The sequence below is a fragment of the Arvicola amphibius genome, chromosome 3, assembly GCF_903992535.2.
Source record: "Arvicola amphibius chromosome 3, mArvAmp1.2, whole genome shotgun sequence".
Classification (NCBI taxonomy): Eukaryota; Metazoa; Chordata; class Mammalia; order Rodentia; family Cricetidae; genus Arvicola; species Arvicola amphibius.
The window spans coordinates 47,522,470-47,540,741 of NC_052049.1; the positions used below are offsets into that span (position 1 = coordinate 47,522,470).

An 18,272-nucleotide genomic window follows, 5' to 3' on the forward strand; every position below is an offset into this window, starting at 1 on the left:
GGCTGATGGAATACCTGAGAGCTGGACAAGGTCACCCGTGTGACCCCAGCAGGTGAGAGATTGAGTCTGCGGCCAGTGTGGGGCCACATCGTGGGCACGAGCACCAGGCTACCTAGGGCTTCATAGCAACATCCTATCTCATAGACTAAGAAAAAACTATAAAAACATATACAAGGAAATATATTTCAGAAAAATAGATTTTGCACATTTTTATCACAAAGCAAGGAAAAATGTTTACATGATAGAAATGCTCATCTTAAGATACCATTTATTTATTCATTTTTTTAAATTATTGTCCTCAAACCCAAGATATACTATACACCAGTGAGTTACACATCTGGTACCATTTATTTATTTTAAAAGTGAGAAAAGATTCCTTATTATTACGTTTTTAGATTCTTTATTAAATGCTACCAAATAACTGAGTGGTGGTGGTGAACACTTTTAATCCTAGCACTTGGGAGGCAGAGGCAGAGGCAGAGGCAGGTGGATTTCTGAGCTAAAGGCCAGCCTGGCTTTCAGAGTGAGTTACAGGACAACCAGTGCTGACAGTGAAACCCTGTCTAAAAAACAAACAAACAAACAAAAGCTACCAAACAAAATTTGAATGAAAACCTTAAAACTCCTTCCTTCTTTGTGTATTTATCCATCTGTCCATCTGTTTATTTTAATCAGGTTCTTAATGTAAACTCCATTTTGACCTAGAACTTTTGGTCCTTTTGCGTCGGCCTTCTTAGTGCCAAAATTACATTGTGTACCAACATGCCTGGCAGATCATTTTTTTTTTCAGTTAAGTTATAGGGAAAGTTTGAAATATCTGAGTTATTGCTCATTAATAACTTGTTTTGAATTCAGACTTCTCAGGAAATGCTTATGTTTTGTTGCTAAGTTAATGACTTTACATTCAGTAGGCAAGACAATCAGAGCACTCAGGATGCTGATGATAAGGAAGACGTGGAAGAGGAGGCAGATGATGGGCCACTGCTGGTTCCTCGAGTAAAAGTGGCAGAAGATGGTTCTATTATTTTAGATGAAGAAAGGTGAGTTAAAGAGATGGGGAGAGAAGGAGAGAGGGAGATAATGGCAGAGAACACAACACATTGTTGAGGAGAGGTTCTGTCTCTGAATCTGTCAGTATAACTATAAACCCCCGTATATATTTATATCATGAATAGTGTAAAAAGAAAATCAAACTAAATTAATTTGTAATTTTAGTATGCTTTGCACGAGATGTTATCGCTCTTCTATTTTCTGTCAACCTAACTTTTACTCCTCTCCTTGCTGCTAATCCAGTCCAGCTGCTGAGCCAGCTGTGCGCTATTGTTCACTGAGGGTGCATTTCAAGGATTGATTCAGTTATGAAGTTGGTATTTAGGTTTTATCAAATGTGGTAGTTTCACTTTGTTGATAATTTGAGACAGGGTGTCACTGTGTAGCCCTGGCTGGCCTGGAACTCACTTTGTAGACCAGGTTGGTCTCTAACTTTACAGGGATTCACCTTTCTCTGTTCCTGAGTGCTAGGATTAAAGTTGAGTGCCACTACACCTCACACTAATTTTGTATTTGGGTGTATGGTTGTAATGGACAATTCCTTGAAATTTGAGTTATGTGTGGTTGTAAGCTTTCTGATGTGGGTGCTGGGTACTGAATTTGAATCCTCTGGAAGAGCAGCAAGCACTTTCTTGTTAAAAAATGCGCGTGCGCACACACACAAGCACACACATCTTGTTTTTAATTCTTTGAGAGTTTCCAGTTTTGTGCATCATGTTTTAATCATATTTCCAGATCTACTTTCTTCCTTTGTGACCTTTTTTTAAAAAACCCTTCAAGACCACTGAGTGCTCCTCAAATATTCTTGAATGTATGGTATTCCACTAGAGCATGGTCAACTTTATTTTTCTTAGAGAAAAGTATCTCTCTTTTACCAGCAGCTATCAGTTGCTATTTGGTGCACAGGTAGGGGTGGGATTTTGTGCTCAACTCCCCTCTCCATGCTGGAATTTGTTCTAGTTCGGGGTTGCAAAGGTTTTGGGCGTTCTGTAACAGTCACTGTGAGTTCATATCTGTAGCAGCTACCTTGCTGTGTGTCCAGAAGCTGTCTCCTTGTAGTTATCCTGCCTCTTAAACTTTTTTCACCCTCTCTTCCCATAGTAATTCTTAAGCCTGGAGAGGAGTATGTGTTAGGGCTTTTATTTTGTAGTCTCTTATATTCACTGCACTTTGGCCTTGTGGGTCTCTGTTAATCATCATCTACTGCACAAATCAGTCTCTCAGATGTGACTGAGGGCTGCACTGATTAACAGTATATAGTATATACATGGTATAACGATAAGCCATTAGAAGCATCAAGCAATTCTTAACTGCTTATCTCTCCAGCTCTAAAGTGTATATTTTATAAGGGATTAGTTAAAAAAGAGAAATGAAAGGTTTTGAAAGTTTAGTTAATAAAAATGTACATGATATTTAAATTTGATTATAATAAACATAGATGTAATACTGATAATAAGTTTTTATATTTGATGGTGATTTTACATGTCATTAATCATTAAAGAAATATTAGCCCAGGGGCCATATAGAAACCAACAAAACAAACCCGGTTGTGGTGACACATGCCTGCAGTCTCATGAGTTGAGATAGATGAACAGGAATTTTAAGCTATCCCCAGCTACACAGCGAGTCCCCTAGCCTGGACTACTTAAAGCCTGGTCAAACAAACAGACAGACAGAAGAACAAAAAAGGCAATAGAACTGTTGTTTCTTAGGTAGTCCGAGTTAGTTTGAAACACTGTAATGAAAACAGGTTGACATTTATGTCTGCTGCTTAGGAATAATGTTTGGAAAATTTGTATTTTGAATTTAAATATAATTTTTTCAAATTATGTTTTATATTTTTGATATTACTGCTATAATAAGTTTTAGAATACAGCCAGTTAAATCTCATCATCTTTTTTTTTATGCTTGTTTTTAGTGTGACTCTTTGAAAATGTCTTTCTTTCAGTTTAACTGTAGAAGTTTTGAGAACAAAAGGTCCCTGTGTTGTTGAGGAAAATGATCCTATATTTGAACGTGGGTCAACAACCACGTATTCCAGCTTCAGGAAAAACTATTATTCAAAACCATGGTCAAATAAAGGTAACTAATTCTCATTAAAAGTTGTATGCTGATTTTTTTAAAAATGAAGTGAACTATTTTATGTTAATTTTTTTTTGTTTTCTCTCTCTCTCTCTCTCTCTCTCTCTCTCTCTCTCTCTCTCTCTCTCTGTCTGTCTGTCTCTTTTGAGACAGGTTTCTCTGTGTAACAGCTCTGGCTGTCTTGGAATTCACTTTGTAGACCAGGTTAGCCTCCAGTTCACTGAGGTCTGCCTGCCTCTGCTTCCAAAGTGCTGGGATTAAAGACGTGCACCCCCACCTCCTGGCTCTATTTTATGTTTTCTTATTAAATCAGACTTGTAAATAAAATGTCAACTGACATGTTGTCTTTTATCCATCTAATTTTATTAGTTCCCCTCCCTTTTTCCCCTACTGTCTTTGACTTTACTGTAGAATCATTCTAAGAATTAGCATTCTAAGAATCCATTTGCCTGGGTTCTTAAGCATTTTCAAATTCTACAGAGAAACAACATTTAAGTGACTAATTGACAGTATTTCTGTGTAAGCACGATGTGTGCCCGTAGAGCATTTTGCTTCCAGTGTTTCTAATCATCATGTCCTTCTTGGAAACATGGTCACCTAACATTTCTACAGCCATTCCCCTGCAGTGAAGTTACATACCTAGAATGTAAGCATCGAGGACTCTTAGGCCAGATGATCATTAATCTGAGACCAGTCTGGCCTATATAAAGAATCTTTACCTCTCTAGATGATGGTGGCACACCCCTTTAATCCCAGCACTCAGGAGGCAGAGGCAGGTGGATTTCTGTGAGTTCAAGGCCAGCCTGGTCTACAGAGTGAGTTTCAAGACAGTCAGACAAACAAAAAAAAAAACCATACAATAGCAACAAAATGTACTTAATATATATTTCATGATGGTACTTACTACTTTTTAGAATATAGTTTGTGGAAAACTTTTTAAGCATCGCAGAATATAGGACAAAAAGTAAGATTCTGTACTTCCCTTCTGACTTATCAATTCTGTGGTTTTTTTGTTTTATTTTGTTTTGTTTTTTTTTGCGATACCTTCTGTCAGGCTTTTCGTGTTTTCCTCACTTCCTCCCTCCCTCTCCTCAGCATGTTAGAAAACACCACAGCCCCTTCAGTCCAGTTAGCATTTTTCTAAGTGCTTTTCTTTTTTTGCCAGTCACTGAGTATTTTATTTTCTTTAGGTGGCCAAACACAAAAGCCCCAACAATTTATACTTTTACCTATTGCTTATAAAAAGTATTATTTTACCATAGCTTTGCTAATAATAATTTCAAAGTTTTATTGGCTTATTGAAATCTAATATTCCAAAATACTTCTTTATATTATATATGTTTGTTTGATAGCAATAAGATTCAGTATCTACTATATTTAGTATTTTTGCTTTTTAATTATTATTTAAAACAATTTTTCAGTTTAAATATATTTGATCGTATTCTTCCTTTTCCCACAGTTCATCCAGATCTTCTACCATTCAACTTTAAGTTCTTTCTCAAAAAATAAGTGAAAAATATCCAATAGAACAACAAAATGCCCAAAACCTTGAAAGCAAAATACAATATCATCCAAAAAGGAAAAAACAAAGCTCAAACAAAAAACATCAAACCCCACTAAACTGTAACCAAATAAAAGCACATGTGCATCCGCGCGCGCACACACACACACACACACACACACATCTGTGGGATCTGTTATTTGTTGGTCAGTAACTGAACATAAGATCTAACCTGGAGTGGTTGATAAAGTACTGTCATTACATTTAGAAAACTGGTTTTCCCTCTCCCAGATATGAATGACAGTTCTATTCTTTGCCTGTGCCCTGCTGGCTAGGTTTATATTCATTTTTTTTAAAAAATATAACAAAATATAAAGATAAAATGAAAACAGCCATATTAAAGTTGTGCAAGACAGACCACCAGATGGAAAAGAGCCCAAAGAGGGCACAACAGTCAGAAACCCACCCGTCTGTATGCTCAGGAATTCCATAAGAACACTAAGCTGGAAGCCATAGTGTTAAGTGTAGCACCATGCAGACCCTCTTCATGCCGCTTCAGCATCTGTGAGTTCATAAGAGCTTTACTTGTGTTGATTTAGAGGGCCTTGATTCTTGGTGTCCTACATACGCTCTGGCTCTTAGATTCTGCCTCCTCTTCCATGGGGTTCTCTGAGCTCTAGGGGAAGGGATTTGATGGAAACATCACATTTAGGGCTGAGTGTTCCAAGTTTCTCACTCTCTGAGTAATATCTGGCTGTGGCTCTCTATATTTGTTCTCATCTGTTTCAGGAGGAAGCTTCTCTGATGATGGCTGGCTGAGCAAGGAAATGATTTATGAGTATAGCATCATTAGGAGACATTTTATCACTACATTGTGGGTTTTTTTTGTTTTTTTTTTTTTTCTTTTGGACCATATTTGATTTTGCCCTAGGTCCCTGGATTATCTAGACTCAGGTTCTTGGTCACTCAGTCAGTGTTAGAGATGGATTCCATTTTTTGGAGTGGGCCTTAAGTCTGATCAGGTATTGGTTAGTGTTCTTTTCAGTGTGCTGTGGCAGCTGTGGAAGCTCGGCCAGCACTGATCCTTCATTTCTGGCAGCAACTGCTTGAATTCAGAAAGTCTATTTTCAGAGACCTTTGTCTCAAGTTTGGTTTAATACCTGGTTGGGTGGCCCTCTCTTTGTTCCAGCAAGTATCGATGTGATCGATCCTCAAGCTATTAGGTACACTTTGGAGTGGGAGGATGAACTTTTGTCTACTGGGTGGGTCACCTACTTCACTTTCGAAGTTGTCCCTGTTGGGTACAGAGCAGGAGTCCTTGTTACATAGCCCCCTGAGTTCTGGAATTATGGAACGTATCATCACACTTACCTATGGAGATTTTTTTCCCCCAAAAATGTATTAGGGTATTTAAAATTATTTGACGTTCTTTTCAATAAAGTTAACTATCGTCTAACTTATTTTTAACTAATATTCTTTTCCTTTTTTTTTTTTTTTTTTTTTTTTTTGGTTTTTCGAGACAGGTTTTCCCTATAGTTTCTAGAGTCTGTCCTGGAACTAGCTCTTGTAGGCCAGGCTGGCCTTGAACTCAGAGATCCGCCTGCCTCTGCCTCCTGAGTGCTGGGATTAAAGGCGTGCGCCACCACCACCCGGCTTTTAACTAATATTCTTTCATCATTTTGTCTGAACAGAAGATTAATTTTCAGTTAATCTTTTGTTTTTACAGAAACAGATATGTTCTTTTTGGCCATCAGTATGGTAGGAACTGACTTTTCTATGATTGGACAACTTTTTCCTCACAGAGCAAGAATAGAAATTAAGGTAAAGTATACCTATAACATTTATTGGTTAGACGGGGTCAAAAAATTACTAAGATTTTTTCTTTTAACTTAATTCATGGTCATTTGTTTCTGTTATGTTTTGTGTGTGTGTGTGTGTGTATGTGTGTGTGTGTGTGCGCGCGCGCGTGTACGCGTGTGAGAGAGAGATCTTAAAAGATTATCAATCACACACACACACACACACACACACACACACACTCACACCATGAATTCTAGGACTCCTGATATGTGTGGTGTAAGATTCTAGGCCTGGACTTTGCCTCAAACCTGATGGAATGTGAGCCAGTTTGAACCCCATTTATCAGGACCAGATTTCCTGGTAGTGCCCTGCCCTGCCTAATACCTTTGACTTGATCCGGATTCACCCTGGCAGGACTTGGATACGTTTTTGCTTAGTTTCTGCATAGACTTCCCTCTATTACACTTAAAACATTCTGAAATAATAACAATGGATTAAGTTAGTGTTAGCTTAATTGACTATACATTTTATCTGTTTAGTGTAAGAGTCAAATTTTTGTTTTTGTTTTTATTTTTTTTCTGACTTTTTAATACAGTTTCTCTGTGTAGCCTTGGCTGTCCTAGAACTCACTCTGTAGTTTAGGCTGGCCCGTATCTCAGAGGTTCACCTGCCTCTGCCTCCTGAGTGCTGGCACTAAAATCGTGCACCACCATTGCTTGGCTTAGTCAACTTTTATTCTTATAATCTAGTGTATTTATTTACATGTCTGTGTGTGTATGAATATGTATGTATATACAAGTAATAGGATTACTCAGTGGGAGTTGGTTCTCTTCTACCTTCCCATCAGTTCTTGATGCTGAACTAAAGCTGTCCAGCTCGGCCCATGACTACTTTCTATATGCTGTAAATGTGGCTTTCATTGTTTATTTCTGCTATTGATAATAAAGATAGGATGAGGAAAATTTGTGTGAATCTTTCATCCTCATTACGAAAAATTTATTTGGAGTGTGTGTGTGTGTGTGTGTGTGTGTTTGTGTGTATGTCTGTGTGTCCGTCCATCCGTCCATGTCTGCCCACACATCACATGTGTACAATATTTGAGGAGGCAAGAAGAGGGCATTAATTCTTTGAACTGGAGTTAGAGATGTCATGAACCTCCATGTGGCTGCTAGATATTGAACCCATGTCCTTGAAAGGGCAGCCAGTGCTCATTCCCATTGGGCCATCTTTGTAGCTCTCTATTCTCATTTTTAAGAAACTAAAGCTTTAAGTAACTTAGCCTATTGGCAGTAATATACCATTTATACAAAATAGTATGCTTTGTAGAATTTCATATTATTGCTCACTAATTAGAAATAATCCTTGTTTAATGGCAGAACATTACTATAGATCTTTTTGTTATTAACAGAATAAATTTAAACGTGAAGAAAAAACAAATGGATGGAGAATAGACAAAGCCTTCCGTAAGTATTAAAGAATTCCTTCACAGAGTAATTTTTGTAGAGGTTGATAATGACCAATTCTTTGTCTTTGGCTCTAGTGTTTTAGATTTGTCCTTGTATTGGCATAAGATTAAGGATGAAACCTTTTCATTTTTTGTTTTTTAAGATATCTTGTATATATTCCAGGCTAGTTTGGAACTTTTGTTTTGTTTTTGTTTTTTGAGATAGGGTTTCTCTGTGTAGCTCTGGCTGTCCTGGAGCTCACTTTGTAGACCAGGCTTGCTTCAAAATCATGGAGATCCACCTGCCTCTGCCTCCTGAGTACTGGGATTAAAGGCAGGTGCTACCATTGCCTGGTAGTAAACAGAGTTTTAAGTCCATGAATTTATACAGTAATTGATAATAAAAATTGGCTTTTTCAAATTTCTGTTCTGTGCATGTGTGCATGGATGTGCACAAACATTGATCAGAGGACAAGGTATAGGAGTTGGTCTTTTCCTTCCATCATGTGGTTCTGCGCTACACTAGGGTGTCAGGCTTGGCAGTAAGTGCTTTTATAAACTGAGCCCTCTCACTGGCCCCTGAGTGGTTTTTTATTGGGAAGGAATTATGTTCAAGAGACAGTTCATGGAAAATAGATTGCGATAGTGGATTCCGTTTGTTGTCAGCCAGTCATTGAATCAGCAGCATTGATTACCTGTTGTGTTCTGGTTGGTCTTTAAGATGTATTGTCAAATAAGGCAGATGAGAATTCTGATTGGAGAGCCCCAAATTTAAATAGGTGGGGGATATTGTTATGCAAGTTTCAAGTACTGATTAACTTCTTGGAAGAAAAAGGAATTGGTCTTTTTTTTTTTTTTTTTTTTTTTTTGGTTTTTCGAGACAGGGTTTCTCTGCAGCTTTAGAGACTGTCCTGGAGCTAGCTCTTGTAAACCAGGCTGGTCTCGAACTCACAGAGATCCACCTGTCTCTGCCTCCCAAGTGCTGGGATTAAAGATGTGCGCCACCACCACCCGACTAAGGAATTGGTCTTGATGCTTATTGATCCTCAGTGAAGTTCTTTATGAATGGGTAGCATTTAAATTTAGATCTGATTTAGAAGAGAGTAGGAACCAGCCAGTTTCTAATACCTTCATTAAAATTATTATCATTTTTCTTTTTGTAAGTCTACAGAAAGAGTACAAGAGATCTATAAATAAAACCAAATTTATGTTTAAAGTAATTTTTGTTTTAGAAGGTACATACTTTTCATGAACAAATATCACCGTTTCATAATTAATGTGTCAGTGTTAATTTAGCTATGAAATTACCTGTGTTGCCAAATTTAATTACTTCTAAATAAAAATTAAAGAGACAGGGAAGCAGAACAAAATATGTAGTGAAAAAAACAATTAAAAAAGTAAAAGGAGACAGGGCCTCACTGTTTAGCCTTGACTGTCCAGGAAAACTCTGCATAGACCAGACTAGACTCAGACTCACAGAGATCCACCTGCTTCTGTCCCTCAAGTTCTGGAATTAAAGGTATATATCACTGTGCCTACCCAATTTTTAAAAAAAGAGATTTATTTATTTTATTTTGTGTGTATGTGTTGAGTGCTTGCATATATGTATGTATGTGTGTCATGTGTGTGCTTGGATAGAAGAGGGTGTTGGAAATGACATTAGCAGGTGGTTGTGAGCTGCCATGTGGCTTCTGGGAACTCAACCTATCCCTTTCCAAGGGCAGCAAGTACTCTTAACTGCCAAACCATTTCTTCAGCTTCAAAACAGAGCTCCTACCTCCACCCTGTCTCTGTATAGCCCTGGATTGCCTAGAACTCAGTATGTAGGCTAGGATCCTGGCTTCAAATTCACAGAGATTCATCTGCCTCTGCTTCCTGAGTTCTGGAATTAAAGGTGTGCACCACCATTCCCTGCTCCAAATAAAATTTAATTAAAGTTAGCCATAAGGCTGATGTTAGGGGAAAATAATTCATATGTGATTTAGAGAATATCCACTGTGTAGCTTGTGAATTCATGAGTAGACACCCATTAATTATGGTCAACGAGTGGGGCTGATACCCAGTGTTCTGTCTTCAGTTGAAAGCATTTCCAGGAATGGCTCCTGTAAGATCTGGAATATTGTGAATAGAGAAACTTCCATTTAAAAGATGGAGAAACTTTCCATTGGGCTTAATATATTATTAGAAAATAATTTATAGATTCTATAGTTTTGTTTTTTTATGATTTTTATCCTTTGTAATAGGAAATTAAAAACTAAAGAAAAATTCCTGTGGGTTTTTTAAAGATTTATTTTATGTGTATGAATGCATGCACATATGTGTGTTGACCACATGTGTATGTGGTGTCTCTGGAGGTCAGAGGGGGCACTTGATCATTCGGCACTGGAGTTATGGATGGTTGTGACTCACCATGTGGTGCTGTGCTGAGGACTGATCCTGCATCCTCTGAGCCATCTCTTCCACTCCCTTTGTGGATGGTTTGTTTTTGTTTGGGACAGGTCATATATTTTAAGTCCTCTAGAACCACCTAAAGATTCTTTCTGGATTCCTGGGGTGCTGGTTCTTTGTTGTGGAGAATTAGAACAAATTATTTTAGTTAAATTAAAACAGTATTTTAGTGTGTGCCTTTTACTGAATCATTTTTGTGATCTTTCTGTACATCACCAGAGTTTAGATGTAAAGTTTAAGGAAGCATTCCTTTGTAGATTCATTCCTTTTTTGTTTTTGTTTTTTTTCTGATTGTTCTTTATTATACAGTTGATAATGGAAGTATTTCTGACGTCATTGGACTGTTTTATTTTACTGATGCTTGGAAGAATACATAGTGAAGTGGTTGTAATGGAAAGAGGGCGTGTTGTAATCATAGGCTCTTGGAGGACATCTTAGTTATCTTCATATATGTTTGGGGGCTGAAAATTAAACCCAGGTTTTGTTTTTGGGTTTTTCGAGGCAGGGTTTCTCTGTAGTTTTGGTGCCTGTCCTGGAACTAGCTTTTGTAGACCAGGATGGCCTCGAACTCACAGAGATCTGCCTGTCTCTGCCTCCCACGTGCTGGGATTAAAGGCATGCGCCACCACCGCCTGGCTAAACCCAGGCTCTTGTACCAGCTAATTCATGTTCTCTACCACTGAATTATCTCCTAGCCTTTTCTTTGCCATTTAAAATAATTGATATGGTGGTTCAAAGTGTAATTTGAAATTTTAACAATATACCCTATTAACCAGCATCCTAAGTTGTGTGTAGAATATTTTCATAAACTAAGAAGACCCTTTGTTTGCTTTCCTGTCAAGCTTTGTAGCCCAAGGACACTGCTGTTTCTTTTTAAATTATCACGGGCTAGTTTAGCATGTTTAAGACCATCTAATTGAATCATGCAATGATAATGCTTGGTGTTGGTTTCTTTTATTTTTGAGATTCACCCATTTTATTGCTTGTATAAATAGTGTAATCCTTTTATTAGGTTGGTACAAAAGTAATTTTGGTTTTTGCATTGTTAAACTTATTATTTTGTATGCTTACATTCTTAAATATAGTTATTATGCATTATTAATGTACACTTCTCACCTTAGGATCTTGTACTACTGACCTATTACTTATTTATATTAAGGAAATCATAGACAAAAAGCAAATTCCAGATAGTCTTTTACATTTTTTTTAGATTTTTTTTTTTTTTTTTTTTTATGGTTTCACAGTATTTTTATTGCCCAAATATAAACCCAGATCAAGAAAGCATAGGATGATGTAGATCATCTACATTGGTTTTAATTTAGTTAAGGGCTTTTTATTTTTAATGTATATTATTATATATACTAATGGACTTGACTGTGCTAAGGTCTACAGCATACACTGGTCAAATTCTTTATTCACTAAAAATTCCTGCCTATCTGAAGGTCAATTTGCTTTCCTTTACACATACTTTTTTTTTTTTCCCCTCATGGTTTATTTTTTCCACATTTAAAAATTTCCATCTCCTTCCCTCCTCCTCCCCCTTCCCTCCCCTCCTCCTCCCCCTTCCCTCTCCCCCTTCTCCCCCTTCCCTCCCATCCCCTCCACCCATACCTCCCCTCCCCTCCACCCATACCTCCCCTCCCTCCCTCTCAAGGCCAAGGAGCCATCAGAGTTCCCCACTCTATGCTAAGACCAAGGTCCTCCCAACCCCCCCCCCCCCCGGTCCAGGAAGGTGATCGACCAAGCTGAGAAGGCTCCCACAGAGCCCGTCCATGCAGAAGAACCAGAGCCCAGCACCATTGTCTTTTGCTTCTCAATCAGCCCCCATTGTTGGCCACATTCAGAGAGACGGGTTCGGTCGCATGATCCATCAGTCCCATTCCAACTGGGGTTGGTGATCTCCCATATTTCTGTCCCACCGTCTCCATGAGTGAACGCACCCCTCTAGTTCCTGACTTTCTCCTTCATGTTCTCGCTCCTTCTGCTGCTCATCAGGTCCTTGGGAGCTCAGTCCAGTGCTCCAATGTGGGGCTCAGTCACCTTCCCCATCTGTCGCCAGATGGAGGTTCCCTCACGGTCCTGACTTTCTTTCTCATGTTCTCTCTCCTTCTGCTCCTCATCAGGACCTTGGGAGCTCAGTCCGGTGCTCCAATGTGGGGCTCTGTCATTTTCTTCATCTATCGTCAGGTGGAGGTTCTATGGTGATATGCAAGAAATTCATCAGTATGGCTATAGGAACTGGCCTTTTCAGGCTCCCTCTCCTCAGCTGCCCAAGGAACTAACTGGGGGCGTCTCCCTGAAAACCTGGGAACCCCTCTAGGGTCAAGTCTCTTGACAACCCTCAGGTAGCTCCTTAAATTAAGATATATGCTTCCCTGCTCCCATATCCACCCTTCCTATATCCCAAGCACCCCATTCTTCCGAGCTCCCCCCATTCTCCCCTTCACATTTTTCTCTCCCCATCTTCCCTTGGCCCAGTCTCGCCCAACCCTCAAGTTCCCAATTTTGCCTGGCGATCGTGTCTACTTCCAATATCCAGGAGGATTACTACATCTTTTTTTGGGTGTTCACCTTCTTATTATCTTCTCAAGGATCCCAAATTTATAGGTTCGATGTTCTTTAATTATGGCTAGAAACCGATTATGAGTGAGTACATCCCATGTTCATCTTTTTGGGTCTGGGTTATCTCACTCAGAGTAGTGTTTTCTATTTCCATCCATTTGCCTGCAAAATTCAAGATGTCATTGTTTTTTACCGCTGAGTAGTATTCTAGCATGTATATATTCCACAGTTTCTTCATCCATTCTTCCACTGAAGGGCATCTAGGTTGTTTCCAGGATCTGGCTATTACAAATAATGCTGCTATGAACATAGATGAGCATATGCTTTTGTTGTATGATTGGGCATCTCTTGGGTAGATTCCCAATAGTGGAATTGCTGGGTCCTGGGGTAGGTTGATCCCGAATTTCCTGAGAAACCGCCACACTGCTTTCCAAAGTGGTTGCACAAGTGTGCATTCCCACCAGCAATGGATGAGTGTACCCCTTACCCCACAACCTCTCCAGCAAAGGTTATTATTGGTGTTTTGGATTTTAGCCAATCTGACAGGTGTAAGATGATATCTCAAAGTTGTTTTGATTTGCATTTCCCTGATAGCTAGGGAGGTTGAGCATGACCTTAAGTGTCTTTTGGCCATTCGAACTTCTTCTGTTGAGAATTCTCTGTTCAGTTCAGCGCCCCATTTTTTAATTGGGTTAATTGGCATTTTACCGTCTAGTCTCTTGAGTTCCTTATATATTTTAGAGATCAGACCTTTGTCAGTTGCAGGGTTGGTAAAGATCTTTTCCCAGTCAGTAGGCTGCCTTTGTGTCTTAGTGACAATGTCCTTTGCTTTACAGAAGCTGCTCAACTTCAGGAGGTCCCATTTATTCAATGTTGCCCTTAATGTCTGTGCAGCTGGGGTTATGCGCAGGAAACGGTTCCCTGTGCCCATTTGTTGTAGAGTACTTCCCACTTTCTCCTCTATCAAGCTCAATGTATTCAAATTAATATTGAGGTCTTTAATCCATTTGGACTTGAGTTTTGTGCATGGTGATAGATATGGATCCACTTTCATTCTTCTACAGGTTGACATCCAGTTATGCCAGCACCATTTGTTGAAGATGCCCTCTTTCTTCCATTGTGTACTTTTGGCTCCTTTATCAAAGATCAGGTGTTCATAGGTTTGTGGTTTAAGATCCGGGTCTTCTATACGATTCCATTGGTCAACTTCTCTGTTTTTATGCCAGTACCAAGCTGTTTTCAATACTGTAGCTTTGTAATAGAGTTTGAAGTCAGGGATGGTAATGCCTCCAGAAGAACCTTTATTGTATAAGATTTTTTTGGCTATCCTGGGTTTCTTGTTTTTCCATATAAAGTTGATTATTGTCCTCTCAATCTCTGTGAAGAATTTTAATGGGACCTTGATTGGGATTGCATTGAATCGATAGATTGCTTTTGGTAGAATTGCCATTTTTACTATGTTGATCCTCCCAATCCACGAGCAGGGGAGATCCTTCCATTTTCTGGTATCCTCTTCAATTTCTTTCTTCAAAGACTTAAAGTTCTTGTCAAATAAATCCTTCACTTCCTTGGTTAGAGATACTCCCAGATATCTTATGCTATTTGTGGCTATTGTGAAAGGTGATACTTCTCTGATTTCCCTCTCTGCTTCCTTATCCTTTGTGTATAGGAGGGCAACTGATTTTTTGGAGTTGATCTTGTAACCTGCCACGTTACTGAAGGAGTTTATCAGCTGTAGGAGTTCTTTGGTGGAGTTTTTGGGGTCGCTTATGTATACTATCATATCATCTGCAAATAATGAAAGTTTAACTTCTTCCTTTCCAAATTGAATCCCCTTGATTCCCTTATGTTGTCTTATTGCTATTGCTAGAACTTCAAGCACTATATTGAAGAGATAAGGAGAGAGTGGACAGCCTTGTCGTGTTCCTGAATTTAGTGGGATAGCCTTGAGTTTCTCTCCGTTTAATTTGATGTTAGCTGTCGGCTTGCTGTAAATAGCTTTTATTATATTTAGGAATGACCCTTGTATCCCTAATCTCTCCAAGACCTTTATCATAAAAGGGTGCTGAATTTTGTCAAATGCTTTTTCAGCATCTAATGAGATGACCATATGGTTTTTTTCCTTCAGTTTATTTATATGATGGATTACATTGATAGATTTTCGTATGTTGAACCAGCCCTGCATCTCTGGGATGAAGCCTACTTGATCGTAATGGATAATTTTTCTAATGTGTTCTTGGATTCGGTTTGCCAGTATTTTATTGAGGATTTTTGCGTCAATGTTCATGAGTGAGATTGGCCTGTAATTCTCTTTCTTGGTTGAGTCTTTGTGTGGTTTAGGTATCAGGGTAACTGTAGCTTCATAGAAGGAATTTGGCAGTGACTCTTGTGTTTCTATATTATGAAATACCTTAAGTAGTATAGGTATTAGGTCTTCTTGGAAGTTCTGGTAGAATTCCGCATTGAAACCATCTGGTCCTGGGCTCTTTTTGGTAGGGAGGTTTCTGATAACAGTTTCTAATTCTTCGCGACTAACAGGACGATTTAGAGCATTTACCTGGTCCTGGTTTAACTTTGGTATATGGTATTTATCTAAAAAACTGTCCATTTCTTTTACATTTTCCAATTTTGTGGCATACAGGCTTTTGTAGTAAGATCTAATGATTCTCTGAATTTCCTCTGTGTCTGTGGTTATGTCCCCCTTTTCATTTCTGATCTTATTAATTTGCATGTTCTCCCTCTGCCGTTTGATTAGTTTGGCTAAGGGTTTGTCAATCTTGTTGATTTTCTCCAAGAACCAGCTTCTTGTTTCATTGATTCTTTGGATTGTTTTCTGTGTTTCTATTTTGTTGATTTCTGCCCTCAGTTTGATTATTTCCAGTCTTCTACTTCTCCTAGGTGAGTCTGCTTCTTTTTTTTCCAGAGCTTTCAGGTGTGCTGTTAAGTCACCAATGAGTGCTTTCTCCGTTTTCTTTAAGTGGGCACTTAGTGCTATGAACTTTCCTCTTAGCACTGCTTTCATTGTGTCCCATAGGTTTGAGTATGTTGTGTCTTTGTTTTCATTAAATTCAAGAAAGACTTTAATTTCTTTCTTTATTTCTTCCTTGACCCAGGTGTGGGTCAGTAGTTGACTGTTCAGTTTCCATGAGTTTGTGGGCTTTCTGGGGGTAGCATTGTTGTTGAATTCTAATTTTAATCCATGATGATCCGATAAGACACAGGTGGTTACTAATATTTTTTTGTAACTGTGGAAGTTTGCTTTGTTACCAAGTATATGGTCAATTTTCGAAAAGGTTCCATGAGCCGCAGAGAAGAAGGTATATTCTTTCCTATTTGGGTGGAATGTTCTATAGATGTCTGTAAAGTCCATTTGGTTCATTACCTCCAATAAGTCTTTCAATTCTCTGTTAGGTTTCTGTCTGATTGACCTGTCCATTGGTGAGAGAGGAGTGTTGAAGTCTCCAACTATTAGTGTGTGTGGTTTGATGGCTGCCTTGAGTTCTAGAAGTGTTTCTTTTACATAAGTGGGAGCTTTTATATTAGGGGCATAGATATTCAGGATTGAGACTTCATTCTGATTGATTTTCCCTGTTATGAGTATAAAGTGTCCCTTTCCATCTCTTCTGATTGATTTTAGTTTGAAGTCAACTTTGTTGGAAATTAGTATGGCCACACCCGCTTGTTTCTTAGGGCCATTTGCTTGATAAACCTTTTCCCAACCCTTTACTCTGAGTAGGTGTCTGTCTTTGTGGTTGAGGTGTGTTTCTTGTAAACAGCAAAATGTTGGATTCTGTTTTCGTATCCAGTCTCTTAGCCTGTGCCTTTTTATAGGTGAATTGAGTCCATTGATATTAAGTGATATTAATGACCAGTGGTTGTTAACTTCAGTCATTTTTAGTAGTAGAGTTTGTGTGTTTCCCTTCTTCTAGTTGTGCTGGTGAAGGGTCGCTAGATGCCTGAGTTATTGTGGGCATTGTTGGACTCCTTGGTTTGTGATTTTCCTTCTATTACTTTCTGCAAGGCTGGATTTGTGGCTGCGTATTGTTTAAATCTGTTTTTGTCCTGGAATATCTTGTTTTCTCCATCAATGGTGAACGCAAGCTTTGCTGGGTATAATAGTCTAGGCTTGCATCCATGTTCCCTTAGTGTCTGTAGCACATCTATCCAAGCTCTTCTGGCTTTCATGGTTTCCATTGAGAAATCCGGTGTAATTCTGATAGGTTTCCCTTTATATGTTACTTGACCTTTTTCCTTTGCAGCTCTTAATATCTGTTCTTTATTCTGTATGTTTTGTGTTTTGATTATTATATGGCGTGGGGATGCTTTCTTTTGATCCAGTCTATTTGGTGTTCTGTAGGCTTCTTGTACCTTCATAGGAACATCCTTCTTTAGGTTGGGGAAGTTTTCTTCTATAATTTTGTTGAATATGTTTTCTGGGCCTCTGAGTTGTAAATCTTCTCCTTCTTCTACCCCAATTATTCTTAGGTTTGGTCTTTTCATGGTGTCCCAGATTTCCTGATTGTTTTGTGTTAAGAATTTGTTAGATTTGTTTAGTTCTTTAATCTGTGAGTTTATTTCCTCTATAGTATCTTCAGAGTCCGAGATTCTTTCTTCCATCTCTTGTATTCGGTTGGAAATACTTGTCTCTGAAGTTTCTGTTCGTTTACTCAGAGTTTCCATTTCCAGTCGTACCTCAGATTGTGTTTTCTTCAATACCTCCATTTCATTTATCAGGTCTTGTACTGTTTCCCTTACCTGTTTGATTGCTTTTTCTTGTTTTTCTTGTTTTTCTTGAGTGTCTTTGAGTGATTTATTTATTTCGTCTACCTTTTTGTTTGTTATCTCCATTTCTTTATGGCAGTTTTTTACCTCCTGTTTAAGGTCCTCTATTATTTTCATAAAGTATTGTTTAAGGTCGGCTTCTTCTATATCTTCTGGGGTAGGGTGTTCAAATCTTGTTGTTTCGGGATGTCTGGCTTGTGGTGATGTCATGTTGCTTTTCATGTTGTTGGAGGAGCTCCTGCATTGACGCCTGCCCATCTCTTCCTTCAAAAAGGAGCCCGGAGGCGTTTGGTGTCCTAGACCAATCTTTGCTGTGACTGAAACTGGTTGGATCTCCCCAGTGCCAGAGGAGGACCTATTCTTTGCGTCACAATCTGAAGGAGCCTGCACTCCCTTTGGGTGGGTGGCCTTAGAACAGGAGCAGGACACCTGAGAACACTAGGGAAAACTTGGGGAGACAGGAATGGGAGAAGCAGAAGCAAGCCTGCAGAGGGAGCTGGGGGGAGGGGGTCTGTGCTCTCTTCCAGGGCAGGTTGCCCCAGGGTCCGCATTCACTCACCAGTTCAGATGGAATGTCAGGGCACAGGATCAGGGATTCCAGGC

General features: G+C 38.9%; 1 protein-coding gene across 1 annotated transcript in view; it reads left to right on the top strand.

The window, feature by feature from the left end:
- Bdp1 (B double prime 1, subunit of RNA polymerase III transcription initiation factor IIIB) overlaps nucleotides 1–18,272 on the top strand; it is a 105,073-nt gene that overhangs the window by 10,599 nt on the left and 76,202 nt on the right. Inside the window, exons 5-8 of the mRNA XM_042054683.1 lie at nucleotides 909–1,040; nucleotides 2,999–3,132; nucleotides 6,360–6,454; nucleotides 7,842–7,896. Coding sequence (XP_041910617.1) covers nucleotides 909–1,040; nucleotides 2,999–3,132; nucleotides 6,360–6,454; nucleotides 7,842–7,896 — 416 coding nt within the window. The remainder of the gene's footprint in view (nucleotides 1–908; nucleotides 1,041–2,998; nucleotides 3,133–6,359; nucleotides 6,455–7,841; nucleotides 7,897–18,272) is intronic.